Source organism: Temnothorax americanus, unplaced genomic scaffold (assembly GCF_048541705.1).
Source record: "Temnothorax americanus isolate GAGA-0224 unplaced genomic scaffold, ASM4854170v1 Scaffold117, whole genome shotgun sequence".
In the NCBI taxonomy this organism is placed as follows: Eukaryota; Metazoa; Arthropoda; class Insecta; order Hymenoptera; family Formicidae; genus Temnothorax; species Temnothorax americanus.
Window position 1 is genome coordinate 31430 of NW_027509250.1, and position 19388 is coordinate 50817.

The following is a 19388-nucleotide window of genomic DNA, read 5'->3' on the forward strand; positions in this document are numbered from 1 at the left end:
TCTCCATCAATTTTCGCCAAAATGGCGAATCCAGCGAATAAACGCTTAAAGTTCGACACAGTCCAACTTTGAGCGAATTGAAGCCACGGTCTTGTGTACACGTCTTGAAGCAACGGTGAAATTTAAATTAATTTCAGCTTTATTTAGTTCTACAAAGTATTAATTAAAGAATGTGTCTGAATTTATAATATATAGTGACTAAAGTTTATAATATATAGTTTATAATATTTATACGTTTATTATATAATAGTTTGTGATATATGGAAACTTTATAATTTTTATAGAAAAAGGTTTTTGTAATAAAAAATTATTTGTAATCAAAAAATGTTTATTTATATTTTTTAGTATTTTATCTATTATATAATATTACACAAATTTTTTACATAATAAAAATTATTTTTTTAAATTTTATTTAGTTCTATTATTTTGCCACGGTACTGCTCCTTCGTTATTAAAATAATGGCAAAATTTATTTCGAAATTCTATATTTTCTTTTGAACTCGTATTTGATCCGCAGTTTAAAATTTCCCTAAAAGCATATCCATCTTCCATGATAATTCGCCAAGACCCTGGCTTGAAGCCATTTGAATAATGAGGATTATTTTTAATTGTACTTTTTTTAAGTTATATTATACAGTAACAATTTACACACTTGAATAATAACGTGCTTGCCATCTATGGCTCCAATACAGTAAATAAAATTCCATTTTTCATTGAAATCATTGGCAATATCTAACCAGTTTTCTTCAAGCTGGCATTGAAGAACCAAAGGGGACAAATAATCCCAAATTATTTTGCAAATTTCATGTATTATAGTAGTCACTGTTGTCACTCCCACAAGATATTGATAGGACATTGATGTCATCGAATCTCCGGAAGCAAGATATCTACAATATTTTATATAATAATATTCATATATATGCATTAAGTAAAAATGTATAACATTAGGTTTCCTCGTGTCGCATGTTCCAATATATTTCTATTCCAATGTGCTCTAATACGTTTACCGCAAACAAACCTATTGTTTCATATATACACTAAAAATATACTAAGTTAAAAAATTTAATTTGGCTGAGCCAAAAAAACCTCAAAGTTAATACCAATCGTTCTGGTGGTGAAATAGATTCTCGAATAAAATCCTGCTTCTGTAATTTGTATGCGATTTTTTCTAATAATTCCTCCAATTGAGATGCAGTCATTCGAAAGTAATTGTGAAATCGTATGTCCTCCAATATCAATTTTGGAACCGATGCAAAGAAGAAACTGTGTTCATTACGATTTTTGAAAATCGGAGCTACCCAAAACCTTTTCTTCTTATATTTATTTCTATTTTTTTTAACAAACATTGCAGCAACTGCTGCAGCTATACGTCGTCTTCTAATTTGAGCTATAACCGCCACTGTATGTCTATAATATTTTACGTACTCGATGTATCGATTATAATAATCCAACTCCATTTTTATACTTGTTGCGATTATGTCAGGTCATGTATATACTTAGCAATCGTCGCTTTTTAACCCCTTAACTGTCGATGACGGCTATAGCCGCAAAAATAAAAGTGGCCAAAAGTGCGTATGACGGCTATAGCCGCAACGTAGAAAAAACAAAGTAAAACTTTTTGAATTTGCTTGAAACTTGTTACACGGGGGTTTTTGGGGTCGCTGATTACGAATCCGAAGTCAGATGTACAAAATTCAAAATGGCGGATCCAATATGGCGGATCAAAATTACAAAAAATGGTCTGATTTTTATGAAATTTGGTACCCTTATGTTTTTTGAGTTTCTGAATCCGAATATGAAGTCAGATGTACAAAATTCAAAATGGCGGATCCAATATGGCGGATCAAAATTACAAAAAATGGTCTGATTTTCATGAAATTTGATACCCTTATGTTTTTTGAGTCTCTGAATCCGAATATGAAGTCAGATTTTCAAAATTCAAAATGGCGGATCAAAATTACAAAAAATGGTCTGATTTTCATGAAATTTGGTACCCTTATGTTTTTTGGGTCTCTGAATCTGAATGACATCAAAATTAAAAAATGGCGGATGTAATATGGCGTTTTAAAATTATAAAAAATGTATTGATATTCATTAAACTTGGATTCTTTAAGTTTTTTGGTATCAGATCTTAATATAATAAAAAAATTTCAAAATTTACAACTTACCTAGAATGCAATTATTGAAAGACGGATTGATATAGTGTATTATATTATACTTTTGAAGAAAATAAATCAATTTTAGTACCCTGACATTAGCTGGTGAATTCACACTTTATTGGATATAAAATTTATTGAATGCACGACCCCGGAATGTGCCACGAGGAGGCTGTCATTTTTTGTAATTTTGATCCGCCATATTGGACCCGCCATTATTTAATTTTGATGTCATATTCGGATTCAGAGACCCAAAAAACATAAGGGTACCAAATTTCATGAAAATCAGAACATTTCTTGTAATTTTGATCCGCCATATTGGATCTGCCATTTTGAATTTTGAAAATCTGACATCATATTCGGATTCAGAGACCCAAAAAACATAAGGGTACCAAATTTGATGAAAATCAGACCATTTTTTGTAATTTTGATCCGCCATATTGGATCCGCCATTTTGAATTTTGTAAATCTGACATCATATTCGGATTCAGAGACCCAAAAAACATAAGGGTATCAAGTTTCATAATAATTCGATAAACTTTTTTTCAACACACTTTTGGCCCAAATAGTAAAATTCTCTTAAACAGTCAATGGGTTAACGCTACTTTGCGTTGTGGTAAAGTGGAAGTAAAATGCCAGCTAATATTCGCTCCATGAAAAGGATAGGGGCGATAGCGAATAGCTTTTTAACGCTGCTTTGGGTAGCGGTGGAGTGGGGGTAAAACGCCAGCTTTTATTCGCTGTGTGAAATTGCACCTTAAGCCATTTCGAACATATGGTCATATGAAGTTTTCGTCTTAAGGCTGTTTCTAATACTGAGCGCGTCACGCGTCGCGTCGTCTGTTGTTAACCAATCTAAACATCCCGTCACAAATAATGTAATAAAATAAGATGTTTTGATTGGTTGCGATGGATGACGAAACGGGTGACGCGCTTGTGTGAGAAATCACCTCTTAAAATCTTTTAAAGATACTTAACTACTAGAGTACTTAACCACCCTATATAGAGAATAATTTCAAATAAAAAAAATTTATTTTTAAGTTTAAAAAATCAATCTTCTTTACTCTGCTCATTCAATAATTCAACTTGTGACATTTTGGACGGGAATATCACGAATAGAGACAGTTGAGCTACATTAAGAGTCAAACCAACTGCATTCTGAAACTATAAATATATGTGATGCAATATTAACATGTATATAAAATATATATAAAATGTATATAAAAATAATATATATATAAAATAATCTTTTGTGTCTTTTTAAATATTTAAATAACTACATTGCACAGAATACTTACAATAACAAAAACATTATCGATGATAATGCCATACAATAACCACTGAAATGAAACTAATGTACCCATAAAGATAAGTGGAAATGGAAGGATTTCTGTGTTTTTTGTTTGTATAACCTTTTCCTAAAAAACCAAATTTTAATTATGACACTATCGTGTTAAATATGATTAAAATATATTTAGAGAAATTTTTAAGCTATGTATAGAAAAAAAATAGAAAAAAGATCTACTCACAAGATGCACAAGAGGAGCTGCAATTAAAAGTAAGAGAAGTACTGTAATAACAATGCCAAATCTGTATTCAACATTTGTTGGATCTTCTATTTGTGCATAGACAAGAAAAATTACAACAAAGATTGTTACTTTATATGTTAATTTAAGCACTTCATTCTAAAAATAAAAAATATATAATAAACAAAAAATGTCGATCAATTGCAAATCAAATATATTTTAAAATAACATATCAGTATCAGAAAAAGTACCGTATTTGGTGCATAACGGTAATATATTATCATATAAATCGTGCTTGTCAATAAACCAAATATATTAACATTTATCATGTTAGAATCACCTAACATCCAAGCGTATCGAAGCATCAATATGCATCTAAAAAAATATTTATTTGGTTACATAATCTATATAGTTTACTTACTTTCAATTTTTGTAACATTATTATTTTATTACAAATATATAAACGTACAAATATTTAATCTTTACAATTAATTACTAACTGAGAGTACTAAAAGTATCGTTATATAAATGTATCGCTATATAAATAATGTATCGTTATTTATTGTAAAATATGCAAAATTTAGTTAATGCTTTATTTAATTAAATATAACTTATATACACAGGATGTTAAATTTCAAACGTAACAGGTTGAATACCTTGATAACTAAATAAAATATCAAGGTCCGATTTTTTTTTTTAAGTTGTATTGTTTCAAGACGGACAAATTTCGATAACAAAAAAATTTATCTTAGGTGGAGGCGTTAAGGTCAATTGAAACATACAACCTATAAAAACCGGACCCCGATATTTTATTTAGTTATCAAAATATTCGACCTGTTACGTTTGAAATTTAACACCCTGTGTATATACATATATATAATTTATACGTATACTTACAATCCTACGCCACCAAGAAAGGGCATTGGATCAACTCCTCTGGCTGAACCTTTCATATATATGCTGCGACATATTAGTCTGTAAATTATAAAAATATAGTAATAAAATTTAAATATACTAAATATTATAGTAATAAAATTTAGTATAAATAAACATTTTTCTAAAACATAATTTTTGATTATATTATACCTAATAACGATTTATACTTTACCTTAGCAGATATTAATATTATAGTAAACAGATATTAAACTGATAAGTCATAAAATATGATGAAATTGTTATTGCAGCTTTAAGGCCATCGCACACAAAATGCATAGCTTAGCATATAAGCATAGCATAACAATGGACACGGTTAAACCGCGGCACCGGGGCATTTAGGCCGCGGCCTAAATTCAGGGTGTAAACGTAGCCAATATCAGTCGTTATAGATACCAATTAAATGAATACTAATATATCTAATTTTTTTAAATACTTTCTAAATGTTTCTTAATATTTATAAAAGTTAATGAATATTTGTAAGAAACTAAAATTTAAAAAATATTTTATATTTAATTTGCAAGAAACAGTGCATTATGTCAAGTTTCCTTTGAATTCCAGAATAAAATTTTTATTATATCAGTCATGATATACAGGGTGAGTCATACCTAAGACCGGCCACCCGGAATAACTCTCACAGTTTTAAAAATAAGAAAAAATACTTTAATTTAAAGTTGTGTGGTATCGAGGGGGACATATTGTGGAGGTAAACATTTTCTCCCAAGTAGAGGTGCTTAGAAGATTTGAATGTCATCTTTATTTTTTAAAATGGAACCATGGATGTTCGAACACCTACGATTGAAGCCTTTCCAAGACAGTTTCAATGGTCATAGATATTCAAAGTCACAGACATGAGAAATGTTAAAAAATGAAAATTTATCCTGAATGTTTCCAAAACAGAATATTCACGGTTTTATTAATTTAATCAAACCGAAATGTTATTATTTATGTTTAATGCGTGACCGTGTGTTACTTCATTTAAGCTACAAAAGTTATTCTATAACAAAACCATTTAATGTAAATGTAAACAAATTTCGGTGGAAGGTTGATTCAATAGAAAATTCAAAAATCATTGGATTGAATGATTTTCGGGAAATCGTAAATGGCCACCATAATCACCGCGCGGACTTGACACCATTAGATTTCTTTCTATGGGGAAAATTAAAAACAGATGTGTATCGTGATGCACCGAGTACAAAAGAAGACATAAAGGAACTCATATAAGCTTGTACTGCAACTGATACAATTCAATGTGTAATACAGTCTGTGGGTGATCGATTTAGACATTGTCTTGCTGTGGGCGGTCACCATTTTGAACATCTGTAGTTTTGAATTATTAAATAACCTTTGTAGCTTAAATGAAGTAACACCGATCACGGTCACGCATCAAGCGTCGTCTAAAATACACGGAGTAAGCGTGGAAAGGAGTAAGAGTAGGCAGGAGTAAGCATTATAGCCTGTCTTGATTGGCCGAGCGTAAGTATAAGAGTAGGAGTAAGAGTAATAAATAAAATTAATTTATTTCGCTTACACTCTTACGCCAGCTCTCTTAAACCGAAAATAGCCCTTTTACGCCTACTCTTACTCCTTACTCCACGCTTACTCCGTGTATTGTAGACGACGCTTTAAACATAAATAATAATTTCGGTTTGATTGAATTAATAAAACCGCGAGTATTCTGTTTTAGAAATATTCAGAATAAATTTTCATTTTTTAACTTATTTTCTCATGTCTTGAATATCCATGACCATTGAAACTGTCTTGAAAAAAGCTTCAATCGTAGGTGTTCAAAAATCCATTTCAAAAAATAAAGATGACTTTTAAATTTCCTAAGCACCTCCACCTGGAAAAAAATGTTTACTTCCGAAATGTCCCCCGATACCACATAACTTTTACTTGAAGCATTTCTTCCTATCTCCAAAACTGTGGGAATTATTCAGGTGGTCGGTTTTAGATGACTCACCCTGTATACGCACAAACATACACATACACGTATTAATTAATGATCGATTACATAATGTATGATACATATGAGTTTACGTACCTAAATGGAGAAAGACGATAAAAAAATATTTATTATCGTAACACACTTACGTTCCCGATAACATTTGTACCATCGTAGTAAACATGGCACAAAATCCCACAATTTCTTTATAATCTTCTAGGACCATTTTTCTTGATTTGCTTCGACTAGGTATACTCTCAACTCTGACTAGCATTAACATCTATCAATTACTATCAATTGTTATCAATGTAAAATGCTACATCCATAGACATATACCAATGTCTATGGCTACGTCACAGCATGGTGGAACACAGTATTAAGCCCCTTGCACAATGCTAGGCAATAGGCAATAGGAACAGGGAATAGAAATCAGAAATCATGTATAAATGCAGAATAAACAGTGACACAGGCAATAGACACAGAGTTTTTCGTCACGTTGGAAATTCTGTGCCTATTGCCTGTTGCCAACCAATCATAGCATTCGAATTTTTTAGGTTGTAATTAACGATTTTTTAGTTATTTCCTGTTCCTATTGCCTATTGCCTGGCATTGTGCAAGGGGCTTTATACTGTGGCTACATCAAAATTAATGGCCGGTATTCATATAGCGAAATCGGTTGGACGCACCAGTGCACACTCAGTGCACGTTGTAAGCCTATAGACTACGGATTGGGATTGAGATTGGATTGAAATTTAATCAATCAGAACAGAGAAAACTGATTTCAAGTTTAGTAAACTTTGCTCTGATTGGTCTAATTTCAATCCAATCTCAATCCCAATCCGTAGTCTGATACGGGCATTTTAGTGCGGGGGTCGATTGTGTATCTGTATGGGCCTATTACGTATCTTTTCACGAGGTGAAAACGCGAAAAATGAACAGATTTACTAGATTTCAACCAATAAAATCGTAGATACTATAGTAAATTCTCTCACTTTTCGCATTTTCATCTAAAAAAAAAATACGTAATCGGCCTCCTTGAAACGAGGTAAAAATTAATAAAAGTGAACAGATTTTACTAGATTTCGACAAATAAAATCGTAGATACGCTAGTAAATTTCCTCACTTTTGTAATTTTTACCTCATTTCAAGATACACAATCGACCCACTGTCTACAAGAAGGTATTTAAGCTCTAAGCCGTAAGAAATTGACCAATCACAGTCGAGTATTTTTCTCATATTCCACTGTGATTAGTCAATTTCTTACGGCTTAGAGCTTAAATACTCTCTAGGGCCAATTTCACCAATCACGGTTAGCTTAACCGATGGTTAAAATTAGCGGTATTGACCAATAGTATTGGTCAATACCGCTAATTTTAACCATCGGTTAAGCTAACCGTGATTGGTGAAATTGGCCCTAAGTACCCATCTACAATATAGGTGTTTTAAGCCATAATGCTAAGTCTACGCGAGTCGTAAAGTAGTGAGTCGTAAGAATTGACCAATCACAGTCGATTATTCTCCTCAAATTCGATTGTGATTAGTCAATTCTTACGACTCACGTCTTTACGACTCGCATTGTAGACCGCTAAAGAGCCTCTATTCAATCACAGTTGAATTTGAGGAGAATATAATTGACTGTGGTTGATCAATTTCTTAAAGCTTAGGGCTTAAAACACCTATTGTAGACGGGCACTAAAGCAAAGTTGTAGACCGCACTTATAAAGCCATTGTACATACATTTAATCTCTAATCTAAAGTAAAATGCAAATTTTTCGACTAATAAAATGCTCAATACACATTTTACCAAATAATACAATAAAGAATATTGAAGATTTCGTGACTTAACTTGTTTATATTAAACATGTGTACATACACTTTACGTTGATTTGTGTACGACGGCTTTAGTCCCGGTTTACAATAGGTGTTTTAAGCCCTAAGCATTAATAAATTGTTCAACGACAGTTGAATTTGAGGAGAATAATTGACTGTGATTGGTCAATTTTTTAGGGCTTAGGGCTTAAAACACCTGCTGATGGGCACTTAAGTCCCCATCTACAATAGGTGCTTTAAGCCCTAGTCTTTGTTTTAGTGCCCGTCTATATTCGTATGTATTTGACCGGAAATGAATGTCCGGGAAAGAATCTACCATATGAAATCGTTTGTATTTCGTATGAAGACTTTTGAAGTCCAATTGAAAAGGTTTGTGAGTCATTCGTTTAATTGTAATTAATTAATTATTTTTACACCATGCATTTAGCCGAAATAAATAAATTAATAAAAGTTTTTATACGGAATCGTTTGTATTTTGTATGAAGAGTTATGAAGTGTGATTAAAAAGGTTTGTGAGTCACTCAGATAATTTTAATTAAATATTTATAAACTTGGTAATTAGCCCAAATATAGATTTTTAGTTATTCATGTTAAAAGAAGAAGGCGCTAGTGTTCCCGAAGGTCCGTCTGCAATCAGAATTAAGGTAGGCGTCTCGCTACGTGCTAGTCATGTGACTGTTTGTAGGTTTTCACGTTCAGAAATATATTTCAGGCAATTTTTGCTAAGGGAAAAATAATTTTATGAATTATGGTGTAAAATTTCATACGTGCCAAAGTATGTTACTTTTTCCAAATTATGTGATTTTTCTCATTTGACTCCGTTTTGATCAGCTGATCATGCGAGTCGTCGAGAAAGGTTACAAGTGAGGTTACATCTCCTTTTCGATTGAATTTTGACAATTACTGAGAAAGGGTTTCAAAACGCATGACAGGGGTGTCAATTACTATCCAATTCGGCTAAGAAAGACGAGCCTCATAACCTGCAACTACAGTGATTAGCCAGCGGCTTGCCAAGTCTTCCCAACCTTACCTCGACCAAAGAATGTCTGCTCGATTACCGCATTTTCACTAAAATAAACTAAAAAATTAGCAGCGAAATCTCCGGTAAACTATATATTTTATGGTTGCATCGGATTCTTCGAAATCTAATGTACAAAAAGCAATGTTTTTTCTCACTTCATCTAATCGAAAAATGCGAAAAATATGTGATTGAAACCGTGATAGAGCCTTCTTTTTCTGGCCGTCTGTATGAAGTAATGCAAAATTTGTGATTTTCGAGATCGATTTTCTAGAGTAAATAGTCGGTAAGGAGCCACAGAAAAAATCGACTGCAAAGCTGATCATATAATTTGATATAAAATCCAAAATCGAAAACTTTATCTAATACATGCCCTGACGAGACGACTACCTTAAATATGAACGTTTTAAAAATTATTTTATACTGAAATAAATAAATATACAGGCTAATAAGTCTGTAGCTATAAGCGATAGTTGCTAATTAAGTTTGTAAAGATGTACCAGCTGTGCAGGGTAAAGAGCAGGTTATCTCAAACGCCCTGCCACAACCCAATTAAAAGACTTAAATGTCATTACCGCTGAGAAGTACTTCTTGCCATTTAAGTTAGCATGTCAGAGCAACCGAATTGTCCATTGCGTTCCACCTTGAATTTTTTTTACAGTCGTTTATTAGGATTGCCCTACTTTTAATTTGAGCACTTTTAATGTATTATTATTATTAAACTACCGATATCGATATATTATTAGTAATTTAATATTAAAACTTGACAGAGTGACGTAAACTAATTCGCTCATAGTATTATAACAAAGTATTATGCGTTCAAATTCTCGAAAGCTAGCTTCTTTACTATGCTCTCTCTTTATGTCGATCGATTCAGATAAAAATCTCCGAAGTCTTTCTTTCTCTCGCGATATTCCTAGAGTAAAACTGTACAAAAACTCTACGAAAGTGGCGATATTTTTCACGGATCTGGTTTGAGTCTCGGCTCTTGGGGAAGGTACAAGGTACGCATGTAGAAAGAGTACGCCAACACAGTTTATCCTGCTAAAATGGTTATCAATCTCTATAAGTTCTTTATTGTTTACACATAAATTATAGAATATCTAAACGTTTCTTTTTTTTTTTCGATGTCCTGTGAATTTGTACAATAGAGTTACAAATAAAGATAAAGCCACACTTTACGTATAATCTGATTCAGTCTTTGCTAATGTTACATAATAACGTACGAAAGAACTAACAGTTAGACTATTTAAGAGGCTATTTAAGAATTTTAATTAAGATACTGAAAGCATAAAACTGTTCAGCTAGCTTTACACAAAGATATTGGTCTTCTTCTTTATGAAATCGTCAAATTATGATTATGATACATTTCTACATTATCACCAGCATCGAATCTAATCTTATTTATCGTGATACTCTTGAGAAACTGTTAATCCATTGTCTTAACTCGATCGCGGCGCAGAACTGCGTCCACCAATGTTGTTCCTCTCCCTCCAATCGATTCCCGTAAAAGCTGTCTACATATTGAACAGTCGATACAACGACGGCGGATTAGTCTGAAATTAAGCAAACGTTAACCATCACTCTTCTTACTAAAATCACAATTCTCTTTTTAATTGCATACCTTGATTATGACATAGACCAGCACGGGAGTCAGATCGTCGGCAGCAGGTATGCCTTTCTCCGACGCCATGGGGATTCATGATGGTAGTCGCGCAACGAAATACACACTGCAACTTATCCCTAGGAGTCTTATACGCCGATATCACAGCCAATTCAGCCTGCGCCCATGACCAATGGCATTCGTAATGATGAACTTTTAAAATGTGTAGGTCCTTGTGATTTGGATGAGTTACGACCTTTGCTAACTTTTTGATGTGACCGTGAAAAAGCTGGTCCCTATATACATCTCCACCTTCATTTAGATAGAGCGCATTGTGGTGCAGCCACCTGGCCACGTCCTCCGGCGAAGTACCGAGCAGTCCTTGCTCCTGCAAGTACTGCACACCCTTGCCGGGCTTCCAACTAAAGATCTTGATATCGGCCTCCCATACCTCCTTTTGTTTCTGTACTTCATACTGCTCCGGCGAGTCCGGCACCTCTTTGTTGCCAATCAGACTGGAGACTGGAGTTGGCCGACGAGAGGCTGCCAGCGCTGCCGTAACGCGGTAGCGGGGTCTCCGGCATCGTATCCGGTGGATGTGACAATAGTTGCTGATCCGCTGGCACGCTGGGATTTACGTAAAGATCCCGACTTCACTCCACCATGCATTTCAGAATAGACACGAGGCACTCGAGACCACGAATGCGCATGGATTTCTCCTGAAAGAGCAAGACACTAATATTACAAACAAAACTTTATATTGCTTGTTTCGAAGAACATTCTCTGTTCCAAATAATACACCTATCCTGTCATCCTCTTTCTTATAACGCACCTGATTTGGCGATGCACCTAGCTCCAGAGCTTGACAATCTTGAGCAATCTTAGAGAGATCATTGACAAGCTTCTCGAAGAGATTCGCTGCTGAAATCGCAATCGTAGTTAACGTAGATGTCGACGACGCTCTGGGCATCCGCACAGATCTTCGTAAGCGCATGTATGACCATCCACTTGTGCTCAAAAGAGCTGCTACAGGTCTCGAGGATGTTCATAAAGATCTCCTTAAAGAACACCTCAATCTGCATCTTGAGGTGCATCTTGAAACGGGCGAGCAGCGCCAGGAACAGCGCTAACGACAGCTCGAACACTTCCGGCACCAAAGACACGCCATTCTTTGACAGCACGACACACAAGTACTGTTTAATGGCGATAACAAACATCTCGTTAGAGCGCAATATTGGACCGGCATTCTGCAAGATTCCCAGAAGTAACTGAAGCGACAAGATCTTGGAACGGAGCTCGTGCGATATTGGATCGGGAGTGCCGTCCGGCAGCGGTTTCATAGAGAGCTTGCAGAGAGCGCGAAACACCAGGACTGCATCATTTTGCAGCACATGGGTGAATTTTGCAGTTACCATGTTGTCATTCTCAGTGGCTGCCTCGTCACCGTTGTTCTCCGGACTACCGTTCTCCAAACTGACTTCCTCTTCCAATGGCACCACGGATTTTACTACATCATCAAGAATACTCTTGACAATTGTTTGAGAATCAATGTTATCATTACTAGGAGCATTCTCTGGACTAACCTTGGCTTCAGTTTCGCCGTTTGCTATGACAGAACCCTCCTGCTGATGTTCCCCATCAAGCCTCACGATCTCTTCCTCCGCCTGAGTCTCCATTCGCGCAAAGATCACGTTGATCATCTGCGTGAGAGTCGCACGGGCTGTTGTTTGATTCACCAGGTTGCGCGACGCCAAGTAAACGTTGTAAACAGTACGAATTGTTTAACAGTACCGTACTCTCGTGTACCTCCACACCTCCGCTGGCTTGTCATTACAGTCAGCAGAGCTTTAATAATCTGCAGCTGCACACCCTCATCGGTCTATGGACCGGTGAAGCAACCGCAGATTGTCTCGACAATGCGCACAATCAGCAGCTTGTTAGGCTCCGTTGAATTAGGCACATTGCCAGTGAGATGGCTATATGCGATTAACTTCTGCAGGCAGTCCAGTGCTGTGTCACCACAATCCGTAGTTACTAGCTCTGACATGCTGATTCAAATGGCAAGAAGTACTTCTCAGCGGTAATGACATCACTATGTGATGACATTTGAGTCGCTCAATTGGGCTGTGGCAGAGCGTTTGAGATAACCTCTTTACCCTGCACAGCTGGTACATCTTTGATCTCGTTACGGAGGTCCTCTGCAAGACAGAATATTAGTCACAAACTTAATTAGCAACTATCGCTTATAATTACAGGCTTATTAGTCTGTATATTTATTTATTTCACTATAAAATAATTTTTAAAACGTTTATATTAATTCTGATTGCAGACGGACCTTCGGGAACACTATCGCCTTCTTCTTTTAACATAAATAACTAAAAATATATATTTCGGCTAATTACCGAGTTTATAAATATTTAATTAAAATTATCTGGGTGACTCACAAACCTTTTTAATCACACTTCATAACTCTTCATATAAAATACAAACGATTCCGTATAAAAACTTTTATTAATTTATCTATTTCGGCTAAATGCATGGTGTAAAAATAATTAATTAATTACAATTAAACGAATAACTCACAAACCTTTTCAATTGCACTTCAAAAGTCTTCATACGAAATACAAACGATTTCATATGGTAGATTCTTTCCCGGATATTCATTTCCGGTCAAATACATACGAATCCCGTCTATCACCGTCTACAATAGGTGTTTTAAAGACTGATTTATAGAGGCCGTAACCGTTGATTTAAGCTATAATCTTTAAGAAAATGACCAATCACATTCGATTGTTCTTCTCACATTCGACTGTGATTGGTCAATTTCTTAAAGATTACGGCTTAATCAACAGTTACGGCCTCTATAAATCAGCCTTAAGCCCTAAACCCTAAGAAATTGACCAATCACAACCAATTATTCTCCTCAAATTCAACTATAATTGAACACCCTAAGAGCAAAAAGTCGACTTCCCGTCACATACATGACGGAAAGTCGACTTCCCGCCAACTTTTAAAGTAAAGTCGATAAAATAAACCGCCGCGTACGTACGTCTGGAGGTCGGTTGTGTATCTTGAAACGAGGTAAAAATAACAAAAGTTAACAGATTTTATTCGATTTTGATAAATAAAATCGTAGATACGCTAATAAATTTTCTCAATTTTGTAATTTTTACCTCATTATTTCAAGATACACAATCGATCCTGTGCTGGAGAGCTAAAACTGATGCATTTCAATTTTTTTCATATATAAAATAATTTAATTATTTAAAGAACTGTATAATTACAATCCTAATGTTTTATTCTTAATTACAAAGGCGGCCACTGTGTGCCGTCATATCTGTGCCACTTCTGCGTGCGCGGATTCCGGCAGCCACTTCTTGTAAGCTGACAACAGAACTAAAATTATAAATATATAATATCCACAGACTATTATACTAGACCATTAACATCTATGGATGCACTGCCGAAAAGCTGATGCGAGTGCAAGGTGCAAGTGTTAGTAAAGGGTGCGGCCATATTGAATTAACAATAAGTCACTATCGGGTGTTCAGTTGCTCATGATGTGCGTTTATCTGCATTCGTTATTACAGTACATAACGAAGCAGGCGAATGTTTTTGTGCTAAATATTGGTACATGTTATCAATAAGTTTCTAAGTCATGCCTTCAACGTGTAGCGTACTTAAATCCCGAAATCGAACCACTACTCCTGTAGTATTAAACCCTTTCTTTTGGACATTCTGTATATGCCAGAGTCTTGTATAGAAATCTTCTATAAAACCACTTGTATAAAATCTGTAGTATAGCATATCTTGACTAAAATCAACATGGCGGCAAGCATCATGGCCGAGATGCCTGTCAGCGGTCTAGAATTGTATAGAAGTCTACTCTATGATAATATCTAAATATTATTTTATAAATTAAAATCTCATATTTTTCATCCAAACCCCAGATTTCTAGCAGTTTGTATTTGGACACGACTCCCTGCGACTGCAGCGTTTGTACTATTGCTTGAGTGCGTGGTATCAACCTGAAAAAATCATATTGAATTGATGTTAATCTATTCAATGAATCAACGTGAAATCGAAAGGAGATATAATAACGATTTACCTGGCCCATGACTTGGTGATGCTCCCAGGTGTCGTCAGCAGCGACGGAACAAATCATTTCAGCTTAGGGTACACTTGACCGCCCAAGAAAAAATACGCGAACCACTTCACACCATCCACAGATGCTCTATATCCATCAATGGTAGTGCCTATCCGGCCTTTCCAAATGTACCAGACACGCGGCAAATGATCTTCCTGGTTCCTTAATTATATCTATAAATGAGAATAATATTCGATCATAATGAAGATTAATATCTTTATAAATAAATAGGGAAAACATTATAAAGCAACAATTGTGATAAAAATACCTTGGCGGTGGATCAACCAATGGTTCACTAAGATGGCATAGCATGGAAGCGAATTTCGGCAATCATTCGGGTTCTATCGCCGTGACACCTCGCATATACATCTTATTCGTTTCGTACACCTTTTTATAAACTACCTATTCCGGACTGATTTTTCGTAGAACGCATGAACACAGGTTCCTCTATTTCTGATGGTGTTCTGAAAGATGGTTCAGAATGGAGAGGTCGCATTCAATAGGTCTTAATTATCGATGATAATTAATAACACACCATACCTAACCTGTAAGCATGTTTCCACTTGGCCTTATTCTGATCTTTTTTTAGATCCGCCATACCTGCAAGAACTATCTGGCGCAGCAATTTCGCTTCCATGTCGGTTAGTAACGGCATTCTGTAACAATTCTTGTTGTAGACAACCGTTTCAAACATATTGCAACATACATACAGTCAAATTCCAGTATTCTGATCTAATCGAGGAAGTCAACGGGGAGACAATGTTGACGACGACGACGTTTCGTGGCGGTGGTTGATAGCGCGGCGCTTTTCGACGTCTTATCGTGTCCTGTCTCGCGGCATGTATTCCTTGCAGCCTTGCACTCGCGTAAACTTTAATTTGCTCCTCCAGCCTCCTCGAGCCTCGAGATTCACCGCCATATTGATGATGCATGACGCGCCGCTTGACTATTTTCCGTCTTTTTATAGTCGACTAGACACTACAGACGCGCGCTTCGCGCGCGCTATTTAGCTTTAACATTATGCTATTACTATATATTAACCCTTGATACACACAACTGTCAAAATATACAATGACAGCTGCAAATGAAGCAAGCGCAGCAAGAGAACCAATCGGCATCGCGAAAAAGTGAAATAATATTAACCTCGCGACACGACGCGAGCTGTCACATCACAACACACACGACGCACTCAGACGCACTACACGCACGAAATTCGCCACACTTCGCAACACTTCGCAATGACAGTCCCTCACGGGATGAAGCAAAGCTATGGCGCGGCAATCAATCGAGATAACCAATCGGCATCGCGGAAAAGAGGCTTCAATTTTTTGATACAAACGATATTCACTCATCAGTTAACACGCCTTTTTTAAAAGTGGACTATTTAGAAGTCGACTTAGTCAACTTTCCGTCATTTTTAGAAGTCGACTAGAAGTCGACTCATAAAAGTCGACGGAAAGTTGACTTTAAAGGTGCGAATTCATGGGACGCTCGTTTCAGCGTATCGCGAGATCACGTGATTTCGATCTGACGCTAGCGTCAAGCAAAGAATGCTGGATTTTCTCAGCTTTAAGCGTCAAAGCCAAAGCAGCGCGAAGACGCCGAAATTTTGACGCTGTTTTCCTTTTCATGAATTTCAATTGACGCTGGCGTCAATTAGGAATGTTTGGTGTAAAACTCGGGGCAGATGGCGCCATGGCGTCCAGTCCTGTCATGGCGGCGTCACCAACACTAACTCAATATACATGTATGTGTGGTGTATCTGTGAGCACATCCGTGAGATAGACATAACCGTAAATAAAGCCTGTAATGTTTACACGATATTTCCTCTGTCTTTGCATATTTCAAGTGAAAAATGAAGTGTAGTGTGCTTGAATGTAAAAATGAAGTAAAATTTGGTAAATCTGAAGAATAGTGGCCTCCTCACCGATTTCGTTCAACTTGGGCTTAATCGACGCGTTTTTGCACGAAACGACCGAATCTGGCAGAAAAAAGTGTCGCTCTGCCCTGCGAAGCGAGATACTAACGGTTAAAGTTGACAGGAATCAGGTTATGATTCCTGTCATACCGACGAGATGCAGCGACTACGATCATGCCCTGCGGCCACACGCGCATGCTCAGTGGCCGCACGCGCATGCAGCAGATCACGTGACAACTGTTTGGTTGGTATAAGTCAGAAGTGTAACATAATTTGAAATGATATTTACATGTACTATTCATACACCAACTATTCTCTGCTTTAACAAATTATTTCTGTTACAAATATTAAGCGTTTAAGTTAACGAAACATAAATAATTTGTTAAAGCAGAGAATAGTTGGTATGTGAAAAGTACACATAAATATGTATGTACTTACCAAGCAGACAGTTGTCACGTGACCTTCTTTTGCATGCGCGTGCGGCCACAGGGCATGTTCGTGGTCGCTACCAGTCGCTACATCGCGTCGGTATGACAGGAATCATAACCTGATAGTCGTCAACTTTAACCGTTAATATCTCGCTTCGCGGGGCAGAGCGACACTTTTTTCTGCCAGATTCGGTCGTTTCGTGCAAAAACGCGTCGATTAAGTCCAAGTTGAACAAAATCGGTGAGGAGGCCACTATTCTTCAGATTTACCCAGATTTCGCCACAAATCTATCGCGATCTCCAGAGGCTCGCAATCGCGTCTTTATTTCAATTCCGCGGCCACGATACTTACCATCCCGAGGCCCTTCGCTCTCGCTGTCGATCGCCATTCGATACGCGGTCTCCAGGGACCGTGCGCGTCGCGATGTTACAACGTTTTCCCGGACAAGAGCGTGCACCGGAGGGCGGCGTCGTGGCTTTACATCCCGATATTAATTACTGCGGGCCACCTCACCGATGTGATGTCTCCTCGTAGGGTTCCTCGCTGTCACCTCGTACAGAGGATCGTCGCAGCGTAACCGATTTTCCCGACTCGGGGCGGCTATCGCGTAGTTTAAGAAGAACGTTCGGACTCGCCGACGGACGACAGAGCTGCGTTCCAAAATTCACTCTAGTTAACTAAAATGCTACAGTGTACGTGACGTAAACTATAGATTTTAGTTACCCAGAGTGAATTTTGGAACGCTACCCTGAGAGTGTCTCGCTAGATTCGCTCGATAACGGAATCGATGCGGCACCCCCTTCCATAGGGGCGTGCCAACCAATCGAGAGCGAGCTTGCAAGCTCGCGCGATATTCTAACCAGGATCGTCGTAAGGTGGATTCTTCGGGGGCGCGCAACGGTCCCTCGGCGGCGTAGCGACTTCTTCAATTTGTCCCTGGGCAGCGGACTGGACTTTGTTCTGGCCGGTGTGCCTCCGGTTGCCCTCGGGGCGGTCATCAGTCACCCCGCGAGCCGGTATTCCGTGGAGGCAGATTGCTGAGGCCGGGTTTTCCCCGGTACCTGGGGCCCCGCTATCGGCGGCCTTGTCCATCGCTGCCCCTTTCGCCGCACGCCTGCCGCGTTGCTCTCGCCGCCCGTGATCCCTGTAGTTTCCGCTTTCGCCACCCCTCCTCGGTCCTTGGTCCTCCCGGACCTTTTTCGTTATCGGTACTCCCTCGAAGATTCGCCGTGGTGTGGGTGAGGCGCCGCGCGCATTATAATTACACATGAAAATAAAAGAATAGTCAAAACGCGGAAACGATATCGACTTTTTGGCCTCTGGAGATCTCGTCGTCGCCTCTCTGGCTCGTCCCTGGGCGCAAATTTCCGCGCCTTGTGACGGCGGCGGGGCGCTGCCACGAAGCGGCGGGCCGCAACGTCACAACATATACATATAAAATTGTATAATTGTTCGAATTTTAAAATGAATTATTATTTTCACAATATATTCTTTATTTTATGTAAATTTACATTAGTGGTTTATCAATCTTAAAATATGTAAAAATAAAAATAAAATAAAAATACCCTGCCAAAGAGCATAACATAAATAATATACTCTGCATATAGCCAAAATGCATCTAAACATTGAAAAAAAGGTACGATTAATTTATTAACAGAAAATTTATTAACAGCAGTAGAAACACATAGTGATGCATACTTCGCAAACTGTGCTATTTGCATAAGGTTGCCAATTTGGACGGTTCATTAATGAAATCTATTTTGCACGCCGTTTTGGTTCTTTTGGAAATTTAAACAATATAAGGCCTTGCTTTTCCTTTACATTACAGCCACTAACTGAACAGTGCCTCATCTGAAATAGATCAAATAAACGAATTATAATTG

At 37.1% G+C, this 19388-nt stretch overlaps 1 protein-coding gene, 1 long non-coding RNA gene and 1 pseudogene across 5 annotated transcripts; all 3 read right to left on the reverse strand.

Annotated features, from left to right (window-relative positions):
• Positions 1-307: 307 nt before the first annotated feature.
• Positions 308-6990, reverse strand: LOC143908844 (sugar transporter SWEET1). 3 transcript variants are annotated; one of them, XR_013260271.1, is made up of 7 exons: positions 6710-6938; positions 4580-4657; positions 3934-4057; positions 3686-3841; positions 3455-3574; positions 3135-3320; positions 308-887 (listed from the first exon to the last, which is right to left on the reverse strand). XR_013260271.1 is itself a non-coding variant. In XM_077426669.1 (6 exons), exons 1-6 carry the CDS (start codon positions 6838-6840, stop codon positions 3207-3209), a joined length of 495 nt encoding a protein of 164 aa, XP_077282795.1. In that variant the 5' UTR covers positions 6841-6990; the 3' UTR covers positions 308-3206. The 3 variants fall into 3 exon arrangements, 2 of the variants coding, with proteins under 2 accessions (XP_077282795.1, XP_077282793.1); XM_077426669.1 differs by having other exon boundaries at positions 308-3320; positions 3686-3702; positions 4023-4057; positions 6710-6990; XM_077426667.1 differs by having other exon boundaries at positions 308-3320.
• A 1160-nt stretch (positions 6991-8150) lies between these two features.
• LOC143908848 (uncharacterized) lies at positions 8151-17850 on the reverse strand. Its single transcript, XR_013260273.1, has 3 exons — positions 17086-17850; positions 9984-10051; positions 8151-9017 (listed from the first exon to the last, which is right to left on the reverse strand). It is a non-coding gene; the product is annotated as an uncharacterized LOC143908848 (long non-coding RNA).
• Positions 11594-13209, reverse strand: LOC143908843 (brefeldin A-inhibited guanine nucleotide-exchange protein 2 pseudogene; annotated as a pseudogene). The gene is made up of 2 exons (XR_013260270.1): positions 11844-13209; positions 11594-11730 (listed from the first exon to the last, which is right to left on the reverse strand). The product of XR_013260270.1 is annotated as a brefeldin A-inhibited guanine nucleotide-exchange protein 2 pseudogene (transcript).
• Positions 17851-19388: the final 1538 nt, after the last annotated feature.

Coding starts and splice junctions, on each gene's coding strand:
- LOC143908844 (XM_077426667.1), bottom strand. CDS start 6,840: ATGTTAATGCTAGTCAGAGTTGAGAGTATACCTAGTCGAAGCAAATCA. Junction 3,842..3,933: donor ACCGTTATGCACCAAATACG/GTACTTTTTCTG, acceptor TTTTATTTTTAG/AATGAAGTGCTTAAATTAAC. Junction 3,321..3,454: donor TCGATAATGTTTTTGTTATT/GTAAGTATTCTG, acceptor ATATATTTATAG/TTTCAGAATGCAGTTGGTTT.